The 20,004-nt window shown below is 33.8% G+C and overlaps 1 protein-coding gene across 2 annotated transcripts in view; it reads left to right on the top strand.

The window, feature by feature from the left end:
* The first annotated feature begins 199 nt into the window (after positions 1-199).
* The window catches only part of LOC143249608 (histone acetyltransferase KAT6B-like), a 52,757-nt gene continuing 32,952 nt past the window's right edge, over positions 200-20,004 (top strand). For both annotated transcript variants that reach the window (XM_076499750.1, XM_076499749.1), the window contains exon 1: positions 200-1,007. In XM_076499750.1, the coding sequence (XP_076355865.1) occupies positions 351-1,007 (657 nt within the window). In that variant the 5' untranslated portion in view covers positions 200-350. The remainder of the gene's footprint in view (positions 1,008-20,004) is intronic.

Genomic DNA, 20,004 nt, shown 5'->3' with positions numbered 1-20,004 from the left:
GGATTTTTGTTAACACACTTTAGTACATTTGAAAAATTTGAATATATGTTTAATAATTCTGATTTTGTCTAAATATCTCTGTGGAATAAATAACACTTCCTTATTTTTGCCGCACATGTATAGGCTCTAAATACTTAGAACTGTGTTGCCCTGGCCTCAAGAGCGCCGGTAATACAATCCCAGAGTGCAAAGCGCTGTTCTTGATGCGCATGCGTTTTCCTTGTGATAGCAGTGCTCACTCCCTTGTCCCGTTTTCGTTTTGCGCTTTTACTAACGTTTCGAGTATAACATAAGAAAAGGTTTATTTTTTGATCATTTTCGAGTCTAAAACTTTGGTTGATGTTTGGAAAATGAGTGATAAAAGTTATGAACAGTTGATTTTGAACACAATCGACCAGCTTCGGGGAAGAAAAGCGCGGCCTGATTTAATGCGAATTTGTCACATGTTGGAAAGAAAGCACGGGGTGAACTCCGCCGACGTCAAAGCTGAGTTGCAGAGACTCGTGGATGCAAACATCATAATCAAAGTAGATTATAAAGGTAGTATCAGTTATCGGAATGTTTCTAAATCGACCCATAGTTGTAGTAATGGCCGAAATGGCGAGTTATTCAACTCAAACGAGATAAGCAAAGCTTTGGGCAATGCAATAAGCCAACTGACCTCGAGGGAACCAACAAAAACAGAACTCGGTGTTTCTATTGAGGAAATAGAAAAAATCTTTGGAACTTTGAGTTTGAATATCAAGTTAACTCAAAATGAGTTAAAAACTGCTTTGGAAAGAGAGGTTAATGTGGGAGCGATAAGAAAACTAACCACAGGAAACTTTGTTTTAGCATCTCCATGCATCTCGCAACAAAACTTTGATTCTTCTAAATATAATTGTTTATCTTCACAAAACTGTGTTGGACTAAAGAAGTCCGAAGGTTCCGGGACAAAACGACATCACTGCGATTCTCAAGGTTTTCGTACCAAAGGACAAGAACGTGGACGCAGAGGCCGACGAAAGGTTTGAAGAAATTCTAGATACTATATACCTGACAACGGTTTACTACCAATAAATCAAACACATGTATAGAACTAATTATAGACTTTCTGTTTTATGCAAAGATGCATTATTGACAAAGTTTTTGTTTAATTTAAGACTGCACTTCATGTTCTCTTTGTGAAGAATTGGTATAATAGTTAACAGTTGCTAAACAAGACCACAGAAAGTATATTGATCTGTGCTTTAAATTACTACTTTAATTGGACATGTTACGTTTACTGCAGCTATTCGCAATTTTATAGCAATCAAACGATTAAACAGTTGTAAACGTTAAACACTAAATATCACCCCCTAAAAAAATAACTTTTGATGCGTCAAAGAAAGAAAAGTATTACACTACGACGCGACTGTCTCAAAAGTTCCCGTTTTCTTAGCTTTCTTTACCTATTACCTATACTTGCTTTACATTCGTGCAGAACAATATTAGCCGCATATTTAGGGCTTTAACTTAGGACACGACCTCTTTCGTGATTTGCGCTTTCGCGAAACGACCAAGACATTGACAAAATGTTCTTAAATAGTTTTATATTTTGTCACCACATCACAACTTGGACTACTGTTTTGCCAATAACGTACTACTATGATTTGTTTTGAGAGAGGTACTACATAGCTTTAAGCTTTTAAACGTAGTTTTAAATATATTTTTTCAAGTTTTAAGACACAAAATAATTAAAAAGTATTACAGTTTCTCTGGCGGAAACGCGCAAGTTAGGTTTGAAAAGACGTGTAAAAACTTCACGTTTTCTCGGAGAAGCAATTAAGATTTTTTTTATTACCTATAAATATATAAAACTACTATAAATACTTACGCTTATGTTGCAACATGATTTATGCATGATTATCCTTTTGATATTTATCAAGATATTAAACATTTTATATATACTACTGAAACGACAAAGATATTACAGGTGGGGTAGCAGTAAATTTATGAACTTAAAATGCTAGAATTCAGCGTTCGATTCCCCATGGTATTAAGACCGGATATATTCCACTGTGTAGCCTCGTGCTAAAATAACAACAGTGCAACTCAACTCCCTCTAACGATACACCAGTACCTTCGTAATAGTTTCTAATACATAGTAAAGCATGAGCTCAGCACTCAACAACAACGTGACGAAGTACGTGAACCTATTGGTTGGAAATTATCCGTTCGTTTCTAATTCTTTATATGCATAGTTAATGAAAGCTCTACCAATAGTATTATTATTTGTTACAAACTAAACGAACTGCGTGTCGTACGGGATTTATTCGTAAACAGATTTTTTTCAGTAATTAAATCCATTTCTAAACAATACATCTTTAAGCGAATTTTTTTTTCTTTTAGAAAATAGTACTATATTAGATTTAGATGTTCTTACTAATGTATATTTATTGAACACTGAAAAAGGAAACAGAAACTTTGGAAGTTGACACCTGGAGATTTGAGTAAAATTTCCGTTGGATACGCTACTATGTAACATGAAAAACATATTCTAAAAAGATAAAAGTGTGAGAATTCATTAGAAAAATAACAACAAACAAACATTATATTGTTTTATTAAACTAGAGAAGGGTATTCATCAGGTCAAGTATATATTGTTTAAAGGTACAGAGTATAGCGTACAGACAACAGAGTTAGATTATTTATATGAAGGGGATTTATTACAAGAAGAAAAAAAACACCAAACAAACGTCATCATTGAAAAGTTTCTTATGGTGATAGTTGTAACTACTCAAAAAACCAAATGGGTTGTTTGAGGCTGTCCGTATAATTTTAAATTCGCTATCACCAAAAAGTTATTGATATAAGTAACAAATAATTTAATAAAGATTCCGAAGAAAGGAGAACACTGGCAGAGACCCGCTAACCTGTGGGTAATGCAATGGCCATCAGCAACTGTGGTGAGAAATTACCACATTTTCTATTTCTTTTAGTAAAAAAATAAAATACTAACGTAACAGCTTTCTGAACTGTGTAGTTAAAAACTCATTTATACCTAAACATGAAAGTGGACTCTTGTAAAATGCAACGACTACAGTTATTTGTATAACTGAGACTTGCATTTTATTGTAGCAGCCCTTAATTATTGTTTTTCGTTGTAACAGTCTTTCATTGTTGTACTTCTTTGTGACAGTCTTAGTTTATTTTATGCATTTAAAAGTTATATGCTCATGATTTCAACAAAAATGATGAAAAATAAATATTTATGGGAAACATTTTTGAACGCGCGAGATTTTCGTTGCTAGGCGTGAGAGCGGGAGTAATAAAAGTTGGAAAGTATCCTGGCAACAAATTCCAATTCCTTGTGAATGTTGCTGATTGACAAGAGAGTTATCGAAGATGCACCTGCTGTTATATCTCAGCCGGCCTGATGAGCAGTGATATCAAGAAAGGCCTCGTCGGCACTTGATATAGTAAATATAGTGTGGATAACATGTAAAACGCTCTTCTGCTCTTTCACGCATAAACTTCTTAGAATTTATTTTAACCGCTGCTGCCTAAACAGTACGAATCTCATTCATTCTATACTTAAAAAAAAGGCGGTAAACTATTATTACTTTTATTCTAAACGTATGGACTGGGAATAGTCTAGGAGTTAACTGCTAAAACTGTGAATTTCGCACTTTGAGGTCATGGGTGCACTTTAGGTATGACGGTTAAATCTCTTTATTCGATCGGAGTAGCCTAAGAATTGGCAGTGGGTGGTATTGACTAACTGCCTTTCTTCTATCATTGTATAATGTATTAGGGACAGATAGGTTTAGAAAGCCCTTGCGTAGTTCTCCGCGAAATTCTCAGACAAAATATATTTATTTATAATTAAAGTCAAGGGCTATCTGTGATCTGGTCAACACAGGTATCGAAACCCAGATTATAGCGTTGTTAAAAATTAAATAAACTGTCTTGATCAAAGTACATAAAATATAAGAAAATAAAACCACATATTACCAGATTGTACGAGAGAAACCCTGTCGACAAATTTATTTAAATGTATGTGTGTTTAATAAGATAACAGTGATTTGATAGATTTTATTCTGTGTGCATACTTGTGTGTATGTTGTGTGCAGTTAATTTTCAGTGGACGTTGCGTTGCTCAAAACGTGCTTTGGAATGTATGTAAATTTCAAATAATACGTATCCGTTCTCGTATACTGAACGATCGACACAAATTACAGCTGCTATTGTAAATATCACCATTTTCTGCTTTCATATTTTATAAACATTTTCTAAGTCCTGAACTTAAACTCAAGCATGTATAAAAACATAGAATTACAAAGAACGCTGTTTTTCAACGTCACGCAAGAAACGTGGTTACTATTTATTACATATCACAGTCATCTTATCTATCTATATATATATTATGAAGTTAGTAAATAGAACAAGATAATGTTATATTCATGCCTATGAATTCTTTCACTGTTTTACAGAGAATACAATTAATTTCAAAAATGTAAAATGAAATGAGTATACATACTGAATACTGGCACGTGAAATGAAGTATTAATGACTATTCACGTTTCCTTTCACAGATAAATCTTACTACGCCATCTCGTGGTAGGGATAAACAGTACTATATTTCGAACATTAGACGTATTTTTTTTAAAAGGCAAAAACGTTTGATTTAGAAGAAGAAGCGTCAGTTATTATCAGATGAGAAATAATATAGAAAACATATTATATTTCTAAATAGCTGCAATAGTGATTCTCCAAGTATCAAATATATATATATTACTAAGTCCACGAAGTTTAATGTAGACCGCCTGATTGTTTCACATTTCTTTTATAAACAACAGAAAAGTAATAATATTTTGTTTTCATTTTACCCCTGGTGGTGATATGAATTACCTAACAATGTGAAACACAAATGAAATAAAATATGCTCAGAGACTAGGTATAAAGTAAATAAACGTTTACCACTCCCTAAGGTGAAAGGAACTGTTTTTCAAGAACGTCTTAAAATAGGTTATGTATCTAATAAGTCGTTTTGTAATATTTTGAGGGTAATTTTAAAGTAGTGTATTAATAGCTTATTTTTGAACAATAGGTGAAGACCACACACATACACACACACCCAAATAAAATAAATTTATATCTTGTTTAATATTTAAATAAGCTGCCATACCCTCGCTGGAATTCGTTTGTTATGAATTTTGCATAAAGCTACACGAGCGCTATCTGCGCTAGCCGTCCCTAATTTCGCAGTAAAAGACAAAAAAGAAGGCAGCTAGTCATCACCACCCACCGCCAACTCCTGGGGCTATTCTTTTACTTACCCCTAATTGTGACAGCGGCAAACTTATGGACTTACAATGCTATAATCCGGGATTTGATTCCTCACGTTGAACACAGCAGATATCCCAGTATGAGTTTACTGTAAAACGGCGCAAACAAACAAATTATGTGTATTTTGTTTTTAAACCACGTTATCAATCAAATCTAAGCAAGGATGTCTGGTTATAAATTCACAAATAATAAAACGTATTGAAGAAAGAGAATTTGAAACTGATGATCAGAACTATAAAAGGAAGTGACTGATACACGAAAAATGATGGTGTTTTAAAGCAGGGATAGTCAAAATTGATTTCATTTTTTTGAAAAATATATCAATAAAAATTTCACACTGGTGAACTGTGTTTCCAAAAGTCCCAAAACGTTTGTGTGTGTGTATGTGTTGGGAGACTTAGAAATGACAACCTGGAAATGAAAATGATGAAGGTAACGTACTACCAATGTCTTTATGCGCAGCTGAAAACTGACATGAAAACGAGAATATATACCGAGTAAATGTAGTGAAGTAACATTCTGTGAAGGTGATACGGAAACGAGGTTACAGTCCATAATTGTAGCATTAGTAACTACGTGTGCAGGCGAGCTGAGTTGAAGCTGGTATTTCAACATAGGTTCTGTAGCAGTATCTGTGTGAACCTGAGAGCACAGTTTGGCATTGATTTGACAACCAGCTTCAAAGGCGATTGAAAAGAATGAGGCGGTTGAGGGAAGGGGTGGGTAGAAAGACGGAACAAAGAACAGAACTTAACATTTTCTGTAACATTACAATACTTAGAATACTCTCGATGAACGAATAAAGCCTTGCGACAATACAGGAAATAGTAACTACAGTGATACTTGAATTTTGAATGTACAACACTAAAGAATAACGAGAGTATGCACACATATTACTATCACAAAATTACTTGATATTTGACAGTTGACATTGTTTTGTGTCATTAATTTTACTTGTAATCCCAAGAGTGCCGGATAAAATGTTTGTTTTCACTAAAGAAAGCACGTGTGTGGAAATGTGAAAAGTATCTTCATGTATTAGTAACAATAACGTTTAAAAACTTTGGATATTTAACTTCATTTTAGTGGGGGACGCTGTGAAATTTTATCTTGGTATTTGTGGAACAACCGTTTCGCTCTTTTGTAGTAGTCTCTATCCTGATCGCCTAGAGACCACCAGGAAGTTAAGATTTCAAGAGAATTAAGGTTAAAGAGCATGTAGGGTTGAATGACCCTAGTTTTATTAGGAAGAAATGTCGGAGGTTTACAGAATATTAAGGAGAATTCTTCTTTTTATGACTTTCTGAGACTATGACTAAGTGTTAATGAAACTTGCATTAAATAATTGTTAGTATTGGTTAAACCAGCGCTGTAGTCCACATTTTGTTAGCGTTGACATGGTAACTGTGATGTTTTTATAACTACAGCCACTGAAATGTGTTATTCAACTGGCAACACTAGCGTATAGCCCGTCAAAAATGACGGGGTAAGTATTACCACTCCCCCATCCCATAACCTCACATTTCATAGCTAACTGAAATTTTGTGAAATCGAGCTTACCCAACAAAGATGCAGAAAAGGATAGTCTAGACAGTCGAATGTCGGTAAATTTGAGAACCAATCAGTTATGTCATGTTTCATAGTAACAAAAGTATAACCTACTATTATTGTCAGTGTATGACTAAGTACTAAAAGTATAATGTATAAACTACAGACAATAAAACTGGAAAAAATATTTGTTAATTTCTTAATTTAGAGGCTCGGCATGGTCAGGTGGGTTAAGGCGTTCGACTCGTAATCTGAGGGTCACGGGTTCGAATCCCGTTTAAAACCAAGCATGCTCGCCCTTTCAGCCGTGGGGGTGTTATAAATATACGGTTGATCCCACTATTCGTTGGTAAAAGAGTAGCCCAAGAGTTGGCTGTGGATGGTGATGACTAGCTGCCTTCCCTGTAGTCTTGCACTGCTAAATTAGGGACAGCTAATGCAGATAGCCCTCATGTAACTTTGCGCGAAATTCCATAACATTCTTAATTTAGAATCTTTGTTGATTAAAGAGCTTATTAAAAACGTTGCTGATGTAACAGAAAATAGCTTAATTCTGAAACAATTTCAGTTTAAAATTAAACTGACATTTTTACTTTAATTGTAAGTTTTATGCACTTGTCTTTTGGAAGGTGATCTCGCATCTTTACTTTTATCTTATTGTACCAACACTCACTACGCCTAAAAGGTTTCACGACTCTCTTCCCTTATGGCCCCATTGCACTCCCGTCAGTAAAATCGCAATTGGCAGACAGTAATCTGGATAAATTCATTTTGTATTTCAATGACTCCTCCTATTTCGCGAAATCAAGCGTGACGTGAAACACACTGGCTTTTATATAGGTTAGCTTATTTTATAACTCTATTACTTCATAATAAGATGATAATTTCTCGTTATGAGAACTTTCATACCTTCATCAGCTATTACAATTATGATATTTGTTGTTATTATAACAGTGCTTAGCGTTTTTTATCGTTGAAGTAATATTTCCTAAAATCACTGACATCTTTAAGTACACATTTCATTCCAAAATTTCTGCAGCATACCGGTAACACAAAAAGCAAAATAACAGGAGAAATAACTATATATAAGTCAATAGTCATTACAATATTATTACTATTGGTGATAATAACAATACTTTAACAGAAAATTTTAATGTTATGATGATTTAGCATCATGCGGATGCTAAATTTTCATAAAAGCTGATGTTTTAATTGGACTCCATGGCGATATGGATACTATGTTTAACTGTTACCTAAAATAAGTTTTGTAGTTTAGTAGATATGAATTGGTAATTCCTCTACTATTGCATCATGCTTTTAAAACTTCCCAAGTTTGTCTCATTGTATTATTCAGTATTATCACAACATTTAGTAATGTGTGGAATGTTCTATACCTCTGTCATGGTATAATAATATGCTCTAAAAATGTAGTTCTTAAGCTAGGTCTGTTTCGTGATTGTAAATTTAGCAGTAAAATGCATATAGTGGCGATTTTTAAACTGAAATTATCACATACTGTATTGTAATAACAAAACACGAAGATTAATTTTAGAATATTATTTGACAAAAATTAATCTTCGTGTTTTGTTATTACAATACAGTATGTGATAATTCCAGCTTAAAAATCGTAACTGAACTAGTCTATATGGAGTTTGACGATAAAAAAGAAGATAATTATTTAAGGATCTGCGTACAACTGTGATATTCAGCAGTGCATGGAACATTTGTTTGTTTGTTTGTTTTTTGAAATTCGCGCAAAGCTACACGAGGACCACCTGTGCTAGCCTTCCCTAATTTAGCAGTGTAACACTAGAGGGAAGGCAGCTAGTCATCACCACTCACCGCCAACTCTTGGGCTACTCTTTTGCCAACGGATAGTAGGATTGACCGTCAATATTATAATACCCCCACGGCTGAAAGGTCAAGTATGTTTGGTGTGACGGGGATTATAATTCGAGTGCCTTCTCTTTAATCTTACACTGCGAAATTAGAAACGGCTAGCGCAGAAAGCTCTCGTGTAGCTTTGCGCGAAATTCAAAACAAATCGAGTAAAACAAAACTGTATTGAAAGAAAATTATTTCTTTTCAAAAGGGATTGGGTGGCATTGAAAAATCGTTTTTAAGTTTGTATGACTGATTCTTTTGTTGGGCTAGGTGTGACCTAGTAGTTAACATGTTTGTTGTGTGCATCTGAGGATCTATGGTTTCCAAACCATTGCCGTAAAAATTGTCCTCGTACTTTGGAGTTTTGGGTGCATGAAAAGAATAACGGTGAAATCCTATTTGTAGTCAGATAAGAGCAACCCAAAAGTTGGCGGCAGATGCTTTTGACTAACTGCCATCAGTTGAAAATTAGAAACGGTTGTGCACGAAAATTCTTAAACTAATAAACTTGTTACTTTGTCTTAAGAATTTCCCTCGGACATGTTTGTTTTTCGCTTTACTTCCGCGATATTTTCTATCTTTCACGTGTCCGTTATTATTTTAAGTTTATAATTTTTAACGTATTAAATTCTAATTATCGCGTTCTTTGTCGCCACCTTGATATTAATAGAGATAATTGTTTTAATATTTTCTGTTATTAAGCAGTTCGTCTTGATTATGTTATAGTCTTTTATTAAGATACATATTACGTTATTTGTATCGTTAAATCTTACGTTCAATACTAGTGTATATACAGGATAAAGCTAAAACAAACTTATTTCACTGTTAAAGGTGGAGGTTAGGGGCCAACCATAAATAAAGTGTTGTGTAAAAGTTACTTGTCCTCAGAACTGTGGACTGAGTCTTTTCATTTTATCTGTTTTCTTAGTAATGTACAGGTAGAGATAAACAGTATATTACCATTTCACACAGACTACCAAAGGATCAAAGGGATGTGGTACTACAAATTAGTTCCTATCAATGAAAAAAACTTTAAGTGTGGGGCAACACTTTTGGTTCACCCTGTGTGTTGGAATTTTGTACGTGATACTGCTGTTGACACACAGACGTTTTCAGTATCTTTGCAAGGCCAGATTTAGAAAATGTGATATGAGGCCGTCTGGGGGGTGTAGAGGGTTGATAACTTTGAGCTCTAACTTGTTTTGTCTACAGATAACGCTGTAGGGCTTTTCTCTAAATTTTATTTACATGTCAAATGAATACCCACTTTCAACTCATTGTGTAGCGTAAAGACGTATTATTAAAAATTAGTGAAAATTTAGATGGGTAGGTAAGCAGAAACTTTAATTGTATGAACACTAAATTTTATTTGTTTTGTTTTTCTAAGTTCGCAAATATATATATTTTGTTTTGTTTTTTAATTTCGCGCAAAGCTACTCGAGGGCTATCTGCGCTAGCCGTCCCTAATTTAGGGGTGTAAGACTAGAGGGAAGGCAGCTAGTCATCACCACCCACCGCCAACTCTTGGGCTACTCTTTTACCAACGAATCGTGGGATTGATGGTAACATTATAACGCCCCACGGCTGAAAGGGCGATCATGTTTGGTGCGACTGGGATTCGAACCCGCGACCCTCGGATTACGAGTCGAATTCCTTAACATGCTTGGCTATGCCGGGCCACAAATATATATAAAACATCATTTTTTTTTTAGAAATAGAGCAAAGTCAGTTAAAAAAGTAATTATTTACTTTATTATTATTTACTACTAAATTATCATTTAAACGATAAAATAATTAAGTTAACCATTAGCTCAAAACATTTTTTTTCTGCGAATATGCCACTATAACACTAAGAACTGGGTTACGATACCCGTAATGTACTCAGCACAGATAGTCCTTTGTAACTTTGCGCTTAACAAACAAACAAATCCTGTGAATATGTACTCTAACTGAAGATGCGTTTTTCTGTTTCGTTTTCATTACATTTGCAGTGATGTTTTTAAATCACGGCCATTAGAAACGAACAGAACCGTACGCTTCCTATTTCCTGCGGAAAGTAGAATCGTCGCTATTGGTAAACGGTCACTAACGTTATAGTTACTTTTGAAATTAAACCATGTAAGAAACTTAGAATAGCATGTGATGTATTTCTATAGTCGTATATATCTTTGGATATCGATTTGGATATATATATATATAAAGAGATTCACTTGCACCTTTATATCTTGTGACGTGTTCTGAACATTCTTCAAACTTTCAGCTGTAGGCACGTTATACAGTGATAATCAATCCATCTATTCAGTATAGGCTATGATTAAACCATGGGTTTTCTAACCTCGTTTAGAGTCGATTGGTCGCTATGAAGTAACCACCTCAAAAGAAATGGCTGAAGTACAACAGAGTTGCACTATTTCCTAAAAACACAGATAATGACAGTGATTATTATTCTATGTATAAATATTTATATATTCTGACATACATTCACGATAAAGGTTGATTAATGACGGGCTAGTTTACAAAGGGTAGTCTGTGGTTCAAAATGTCACATATTAAGTTAAGTTGTAAAAAATAAAATGTAGATAGCACTTTAAAGAATTAAGTGTTCACCATAATAGTCATCGTAGAAATATAGATTATTATATTAAATCATGATTAGACAATTTGTGTATTTATGTTAGGTGGAAAACTTTTAACATCATAACAAAATATATATGTATATTTTGTTTGACATTTTCATTGGAAAAGCAATACTAATAATAAAAAAGGTAAAGTTTATAATTAAGAACAAAGTTTGTCTCCAGAACTCGCTTGTTTTCGAGTGTCTAGTTGTTATGTGTAGTCTTTCCCGAGTTATATTCTTCTTATCTTGATATATGACTCAAGACTTTTTGAAAATACGAATTTGATATTTAATAGTCCTTCGCCGGGTCAGTGGTATGTTTACTGAGTTACAAAGTTACGATCCGGGGTTCTGTTCCCCGCTGTGGACAACACAGATAATCCATTGTGTGACTTTCCTTTAAATAACAACAACAGTAACGTTTTATATTTGATATACAAATAATGAAACTAAAACAAGTTACGTATTATATGATACACAGTTTAACAGTACAGCGTGTTCAGTTCCACTTCCAGAAATGAATCTGTGTGTATCACAAACTAAACGTTTAACCACTACAGTTACACTGAATCATATTCGTCTAGTAAAACTTCTCTTCACAGAATTCAAAGATCATTATGATATTGACTTTAACTCTGAATAAACAGAATTCGAACGCTAACACGTTAGTATACTAAATCATTAAGCGTCAACATAACTGATTTTTTTTTATTTTAAGCACACAAACTACAACTTAATTATTACATTTTCAAAAGAAATTCAGTGGCTGATGAATCAAAATTCAACATTAATTTCTAGATGGACTCTAATTCTAATTCTTCTTAATTATTGTTCCTTGTAATTTTGTGGCCGGTTCCTGATACCGCATTCAAGCTGAGTTTCTTCTAGGAAATAACTAACCATGATCGTTTGAACTTTTATTCTGCAAATATCTTGTTTAATCGTAATTACTGTTATCTTCTTTCTATGTTTTATTATGTAAAAAAAAGTTCGTTCATACAAGAATTCTGGTCTAATCAAACCCTCAGAAGTTGTCACAATTAAACCTTCAAATTAATAAATTACTGTATATTCAAAAGATTTTTTTTGTTTTGTATTTTAGATAATATTGAACGACAAACCCACACACATATCTGCTTTTTTTTTTTCTTTTGTTATTCTCAGGTTGTTATTTTGATAGGGTTAGAAATAAAAGTTAACAGATGTAACTTAGTAACATTCTGTTTGATTTGTTTACTTTTAAATATCGCACAGTTACATGAGGGCTACTTACGTTAACCGTCGCTAATTTAGCAGTGTAAAACTAAAGGGAAGGTAGCTAGTTATCACCACCCTCCGCCAATTTTTGGGCTACTCTTTTACCAACAGGTAGTGGGATTGGCCGTCACTTGCACATAATACGAATAAATATATGTTCTAGTACGATTGACATTTTAATCCGCCTACATTGGTTATTCTAAGAAATACGTCCACTACACTGCGTTACATATAATAATAACTGAATTTGAGACGTACTAACATTTTCAGTTCGACTGAGGAAAATGAAAACATGACAAAAGTAAAATTATCAGTAGAACTTCAGTTATTTTGCCAAGGATTTCAATGGCTTTGGCAAAATGACGTTTCATTTTCCTTAGTAAAGAAAAATGAGTTTATGAAGAGAATGAGAAAGATTCACCACACAGAAAAAAATTTTCAAGCTTCTTAAATAATTTTAACAATCGTGCTCTTTTTTTGTTACAGATTTTACTTTTTCAGCTCTCAAAGTTCATAGAATAAGAAAACGATAATTTCCCTATATTTTTGTATTAAAAACTACAACCATAAAAGGCTTATTCCGTTTGTCTTCTTTATCACTCTGTCGAGAAAGCATTCTCGACAGTTTTTGGTACTACTCGACAATATACATCATCACTTAGCAACAAAACTATCATCTGATTATTCTTAGGCAATGTATTGTGTTTTTTGCTGAATGCAAAATATCCATGCTATTTTTTTTATTATAATTTAGTGTTATAACAGTAACAATGGCTTAATTCAGAAGCCTTGTAACACTGAGTTGTAGCCGAAAGCAAAATAATATTTACCAAGTAGTGTTTCACCCACGCCTTACGTTACATGTTAATATTAAATCAGACTACAAACAGGCCTAGTATTTCTAACGTTATAGAGTCAGTGTTTAAAAAGTTTTAAGAGATGAATAAATATTCATTAATAAATATTCCTTCGGTATTTTAACACGTATGTCACCTACTTAGCTTTAAAACGTGAAAAAGTAAACATTTTTTTACTTCCGAGTGAAAAAGTACTCGGGTTTTATCTGCCATGGAAACGCGTGTACTATCTTAATGCGCAAGCGCGTTACGTCATTTCAGCGTAAGTAAACAAATAAGACGAATATAAATATACATGAGCAAATGTTTTGTGCAAAAACATATTAAAAATTAAAGTTTTTAAAAAGAACTAACGTTAGGTTGTAGAATAACATTGACAGTTTATTTATTTGATAGTATTTAGTATGTTAAACTTTATTCCTAACTAGGTTGAAGCAAAAAACGTACAAGTTACAATGCTAGTTTCTCTTTTATCAAATATAGACTGTGCTTGATAAAGGCTTGTTTGTTTGAAGTTAAGCACAAAGCTAAACAGTGAGCTATCTCTGCTCTGCCCACCATGAGTATCGAAATCCAGTTTCTAGCGGTGTAAGTCGGCAGACATGCCGCTGTGCCATTGGGGGGCATGATAAAGGCTTAACTGAAGTTAGGCTAAAGAAAGATGGACGCTATAGATTTCGATGTCTGCGATTATAACCATTTTATATTATTCTAGGAATTCTGTATTCGTAGAAGTACTGTTGCACTAGATATACTAATTTGACAGTAAATACCTTGCGGATCTGACTGTTTCTTATAATATTCAAGATGTCGTTTTTTCATGAAAGAGCTGAAACTTTTTTTTCTGCTTTTAATCGGTATAAAACAGGAATCAAAACCCATTTCTTTACAATTGGCTTGGATTGACACGATAATAGTTGGACCTGTTAAAACTGACAAACACTGAAAGGAAGTGTTGTTACTGCTAATTTATTAGAATCACCAAATTACAAATTTTGGGAGTTTTCATTTAAAAACTAAGATATTTGCTACATGTGACTAATCATATAATTCTCTGTTCTTCTCTCTTGTTGAGTATTATTTTTATAGTTACCAGTAATTTTAAAAGTTTTACAATCCTATTTCTTTTACTAAAATTATACACAGTTGTTAGAATGCATTCATTGATTTCCCTTTTTACCCTAAGCAAAGCCACTGGCCCCAAGAGATTGGTGTGACGTCACTGCCCTTTTGTTATTGACAGGTGACGTGATTACTGATTCACCTAGTATATAAACTGGAAATAACAAAAGTTACGAAAAAAGAAAGAAGTTGATAGAATATTTAAAGTTATTGCTATTTTTTTTATCGGAAATAATGGAATATATATGACTAAGAACCTTTAGTAAGTTAAATGTAATTGATTGAAGAAAACCTACAGTTTAGTTTTTTGTGCTTAATAAATACTGTTCATAAAGCATGCACAACTACATAGCTAAGCTTAAATATTTAAATTTATGAAACATATTTGTAGTGGAAGCGTAACAACCGATAAATGCCTTTATCAGAACCATTTATTGTATGTTGTAAACACACACTTGTATATATTTTTTCCACTAATTTACTTGTGTGTAGTGTTTTTGCCATTATAGGTTTCAAACGGTTTGTATTTCATACTTGCCTTATTTGTATCGTGGTGGAACAGCATTAGATTTTCAATACTAAAATATAAGGTTCTGTTTCTTGCGGTGAGCAGAGTGCAGTTAGCCATTCTGTAACTGCGTCACAAAAACAGCCTTCTCTCCTTCTGACTATTAAGTGAGCTTTTATCAGCAGCTGTTAAAAAAGTCTTAATATGAGAGCGAAACATAAAACGACGAACTTGCAATTTTGTTTATTTTTCAGTGTTTCTGGCGATGTATAAATCTGAAGATAGTGAAAATATTATCCATAACTGATTGCCATTTAAATTAATTAATAAAAATGGAATCTTAAGTGACATGCCCGTAATTTTACGTTTGAATAATGTTTCGTTCTAACAGGCAAAAATTTTATTAAAGTGTGGACGAGTGTAATGTTTGGCTTCGTTTCGTCACTTGACTGGCGCAGATAGCCCTTATGCAGCTTTGCGCGAAATTCAAACCAAACTTTACTGGCACGCTGGCTATGCGTGATGAAAACTGCTAACACTACGTTCTAATACCACTGTCTGGTACTCTTAGGCAGATCTCATGTAACATGCGTTCTTCCACCAACACTACGTCAAGGCACTTAGTGTTTAATAATGACATCTCTGTATAAAATAGAATGCATTTTGATGTGTGATGATTCTATCACTGGTTTTAAAGACAGTTATTATACTGTTTAAAAAAAATTAAAAACTGTGTGTGGTAATTCCATTTGAAACTAATTTATCACGTTTGTTTCTTAGAGATTTTCAAGTTCACAATTTTTTCATCTTATCGCATTCTAATAATCTTTAGATTATCCTTACAATATGCCCGAAACTTTATATTTCGACTTTTAAAGGCAAACTATGAAAACATTTAGATATTTAACGGGAAGTTGAGGAGCTTGAAAGAATCATCTTCTACTTTATTACTAGTTATCAATAAAGAAAAAAAATTTTTCTGGTATGTTCAGATGTAGACTTCTCGGTGTCTTAGCACTAACAAGCACAAGGACTTATAACGCTAAAGTCTGAGGTTTCAGCTATGGATTGTGCAATAGTTTGTTTTTTAATTTCGCGCAAAGCTACTCTAGGACTATCCGCGCTAGCCGTCCCTAATTTAGCAATGTAAGACTAGAAGGAAGGCAGCTAGTCATCACCACCCACCGACAACTCTTGGGCTACTCTTTTACCAACGAATAGTGGGATTGATCATCACATTATGACATCCCCACGGCTGAAAGGGCGAGCATGTTTGGTGCGACGGGGAATCGAACCCGTGACCCTCAGATTATGAGTCGAACGCCTTTAACCCATCTGGCCATGCCGGACCTACCCGTGCAGTAGACACAGCGTAGATAGCCAATTGCACAGCTTTGAGCTTAAACAAAAGAAAACCAAAAAAACAACCATTGAGTCTAAATAGAAATGTATTAAAGTTAAAAAGTCTAAAATAAAACACAAAGAAAACAAGTCCACACATTATTTCCAACTATGCATTTTTAACGTAGAACTCGATATTATTGGGAAATTGGCTCTCACATCATTTGAAAATTATTAGTACCTTTCTGCTTAGGTTTTGCACAAGTTATTTATATTTGTTTGTGTCAGAAAATACAGGTAAGACATGCTTGTAAGTTTGTTATAAGATTCTTTTTATTTTTACAGTCACATTTAGCTTAATATTTCAAGCATGAAAACATTATTTACAAAGGAAATCCATCCTGCTTTCTCTTTAACAGTTATATTGATGTGCTGCTAGATAACAGTGTGTTGTTATGAATGACGAATCCAGTAAAAGCATATGTTTATGAACATATATATAAGTAAAAAGACTTGAGTAAATCACCCCAAACCGAGGTATTTCCTACAGGTTTTTCTTTACGGACTCCTTGTGGTAAATAGAGTGCATGTAAACCATTGTGTAATTTTGCACCGAACAACAAACGTATTGCTTTTGAGCTCGGAAAATTCGAATTGCTTCATCTGCGAAGAAGTTTGTAGCAGTAAAATAATTAATAGATTTAAACATTTTAAATTTGAATTGGCTAAGTGTAGTTGGCCCTTCTCCCTCCAGATGGCAGTTAGTTCAGGATTGATTAGTTAAAATAATGACTGAATTTCGCGCAAAACTACATGAGGGATATTTGCGCTAGCCGTCCCTAATTTAGCAATGTAAGACTAGAGAGAAGGCAGTTAGTCATCACAACCCACCGCCAACTCTTGGGCTACTCTTTTACCAACGAATAGTGGAATTAACCGTAATATTATAACGCCACCACAACTCAAAGGGCGAGCATGGTTGGTATGACAGGGATTTGAACCCGCGATCCTCAAATTATGAGTTGAGCGCCCTTACCACCACGCCATGTCGGGAAATGAATTGTAACTTTTCTGTATAATAACGTATTTCCCAAGAAGCATTCTTTAATTTTTAATCGTTGTATGTAATTATTTACAATATGGCAAATTTTAGCTTCATAACTGACACGTGTTTTCGCTATGTTTTTAAATGTACATAAATCTCACTGACATTAAAGTTTACGTTTCTGAAAATTCTTCAGGTGAATTGACTTGAACTACGATACAAGTGCTTTCCCATTAGCTGCTATTTATTTTTGGCAGTTAACTGTACTTTGTTTGATCCCTTATGGTGAGGAACTTTTCCTCAGTTTTACCTTCACAAGTATTTGAAACTTTGAAACCTATTAAACATAAATCTTGATCGAAGGTGGAAAATGTTTTTAAAATGTTAATTTTTCCCGTTATTTTGCTGGAATAGTCGGGCAGTCAGTCCCAGGGTTCGTTGTTAGTGTCCCGTTGTCCAAAAAAAAAGCCTTCCACTTTTGTTACTATGGGTGCGTTGTAAAAGTATCAGTCAAATTTCAGTATTGAGACAGTTGTAGCCTGGTGCTGTAGTTCGTGGTGGGTGTTAACTAGTTTCCTTCCCTCTAATTTGTCAGTTTAAAATTTGCGTGACTATGCGACTTATGCTGCTTTTCGCGAAGACCCTAAATATACCGGGAACTCGTTTTAGACTATTTATTTGTTTGGAATTAAGCACAAAGCTATACAATGAGCTATCTGTGCTCTACCCGCCACGGGTATCGAAACCCGGTTTCTAGCGGTGTCAGTTAGGGTATATCCGCCGTTTTGAAAATTACTGATAAAGAATTCTACTACCAGGAAGATAATGATTCCAGTTTTTCTCTGCTTGTAATTTCAAAATTTTGGAAATAGATATTAAAATTCTACACGAAACTTACCCTTTTAACATGTATTTTGCTTATATAAACAATCCATATCTCTGTTTTTCACAATGTAGTGCTTGCACAGTAATTTATTAAATGAATATGACTTTTAACAATGCAAAAAATGATATGCTTGAACTTTTTACATTAAGACTATAAACACAAAATTAGAAAATCTACCAAACGTTTAATAAATTTTCGCAAAATTAAAGGTATTAATCTCATGTTAAGCTGAGAATTTCTTACTTTCACATTTACTTTATTAGTCTACAAAATACTCGATTTTCAGGTGAATAAAATTCTCAAACATTTTTAATACAATGTGTTTTTTATTCTTTTCTTAAAAAATAAATGCTAACAGTTCTAAAGGTAGACATTCTACATAGGCCTAAATTAAGTAATGACATAATTTCTAGGTGCATAATATATGCCACGAATGTTAAGACGCCAATGTCTTTTCATGTACTAGTGAAGCAAAATATATGTTAAAAGGGTAACTTGCAGGTAAGTTTCGTGTAGACTTTTAATATATATTTCCAAAAGTTTGAAATTACAAGCAGAGAAAAAAGTTTAAGAGCTAGCTGTCTTTACTTCTTGTTTCTCAAGTAAACATTAACTTCAGACACGTTTATGTATTCAGAATAGAATAGACGAACTTTGTCATGACTTTTTGTTAAAGCACGAGGTTTGAAAAAAAAATGAAATACTTTTACTAATATTTTATTGTCCTCCCGCGAAAAAAAGAACTTCTGAAAGTTTATCTTCAAATTAAGGCCAAGTAAAAAACAAAACGAGCAGGGACACCAGCAAAAAAAAAGTGCAAAGTTTCTTTCAAAGATGCTAAACATGTTTTGTTTTTTCTACTTGGTCCAAAAATATTTTTTAATTGCTTCACACGTTTCAGTTTAAATATTCACAATGGAGTTATGGATGAAAATATGTTTTTCCAAACGATTTACTTATATAAATAAAAGGGTCCATTTTATCGAGGTAATTGGCTCGGCATGGCCAGGTGGGTTAAGACATTCGACTCGTAATTTGAGGGTTGCGGGTTCGAATCCCGGTCGCACCAAACATTCTCGCTCTTTCAGCCTTATGGGCGTTATAATGTGCGGTCAATCCCACTATTCGTTGGTAAAAGAGTAGCCCAAGAGTTGGCGGTGTGTGATGATGACTAGCTGCCTTCCCTTTAGTCTTACACTGCTAAATTAGGGACGGCTAGCGCAAATAGCTCTGCTCGAAATTCAAAAACAAACAATCGAGGTAATTCTGTCACCATGCATTTCTGGCGAATTAATTATGGCAGATCAGACTAGAGTCAAAACGAGCGTATTTTTAGATAATCTAATACATCGTTAATGGCCTGTTAGGATTCTTTGATCTTTTACGAGATATCTGAGTATTTAAATAACCAACCAGGTTTTAAAGTCATTGGTTCTGAATTGAAGCGAAAGTTCGGTTTTGGTACCACGGATGGAGAGAGCACTTATAGCTAAATGTGTAGCATTGCGCTTAACAACAAAACAAACCTCACGACTTAACGGATTTATACAGTTATTTGTAACTTTTGGACAAATAAATAACAGTAACAAAGATAACGTGAATGAATCTTTAAGGAAACTAACATAA

The sequence above is a fragment of the Tachypleus tridentatus genome, chromosome 4 (assembly GCF_004210375.1).
Source record: "Tachypleus tridentatus isolate NWPU-2018 chromosome 4, ASM421037v1, whole genome shotgun sequence".
Taxonomy (NCBI): Eukaryota; Metazoa; Arthropoda; class Merostomata; order Xiphosura; family Limulidae; genus Tachypleus; species Tachypleus tridentatus.
This window is presented reverse-complemented; position numbering and strand designations above follow the sequence as displayed.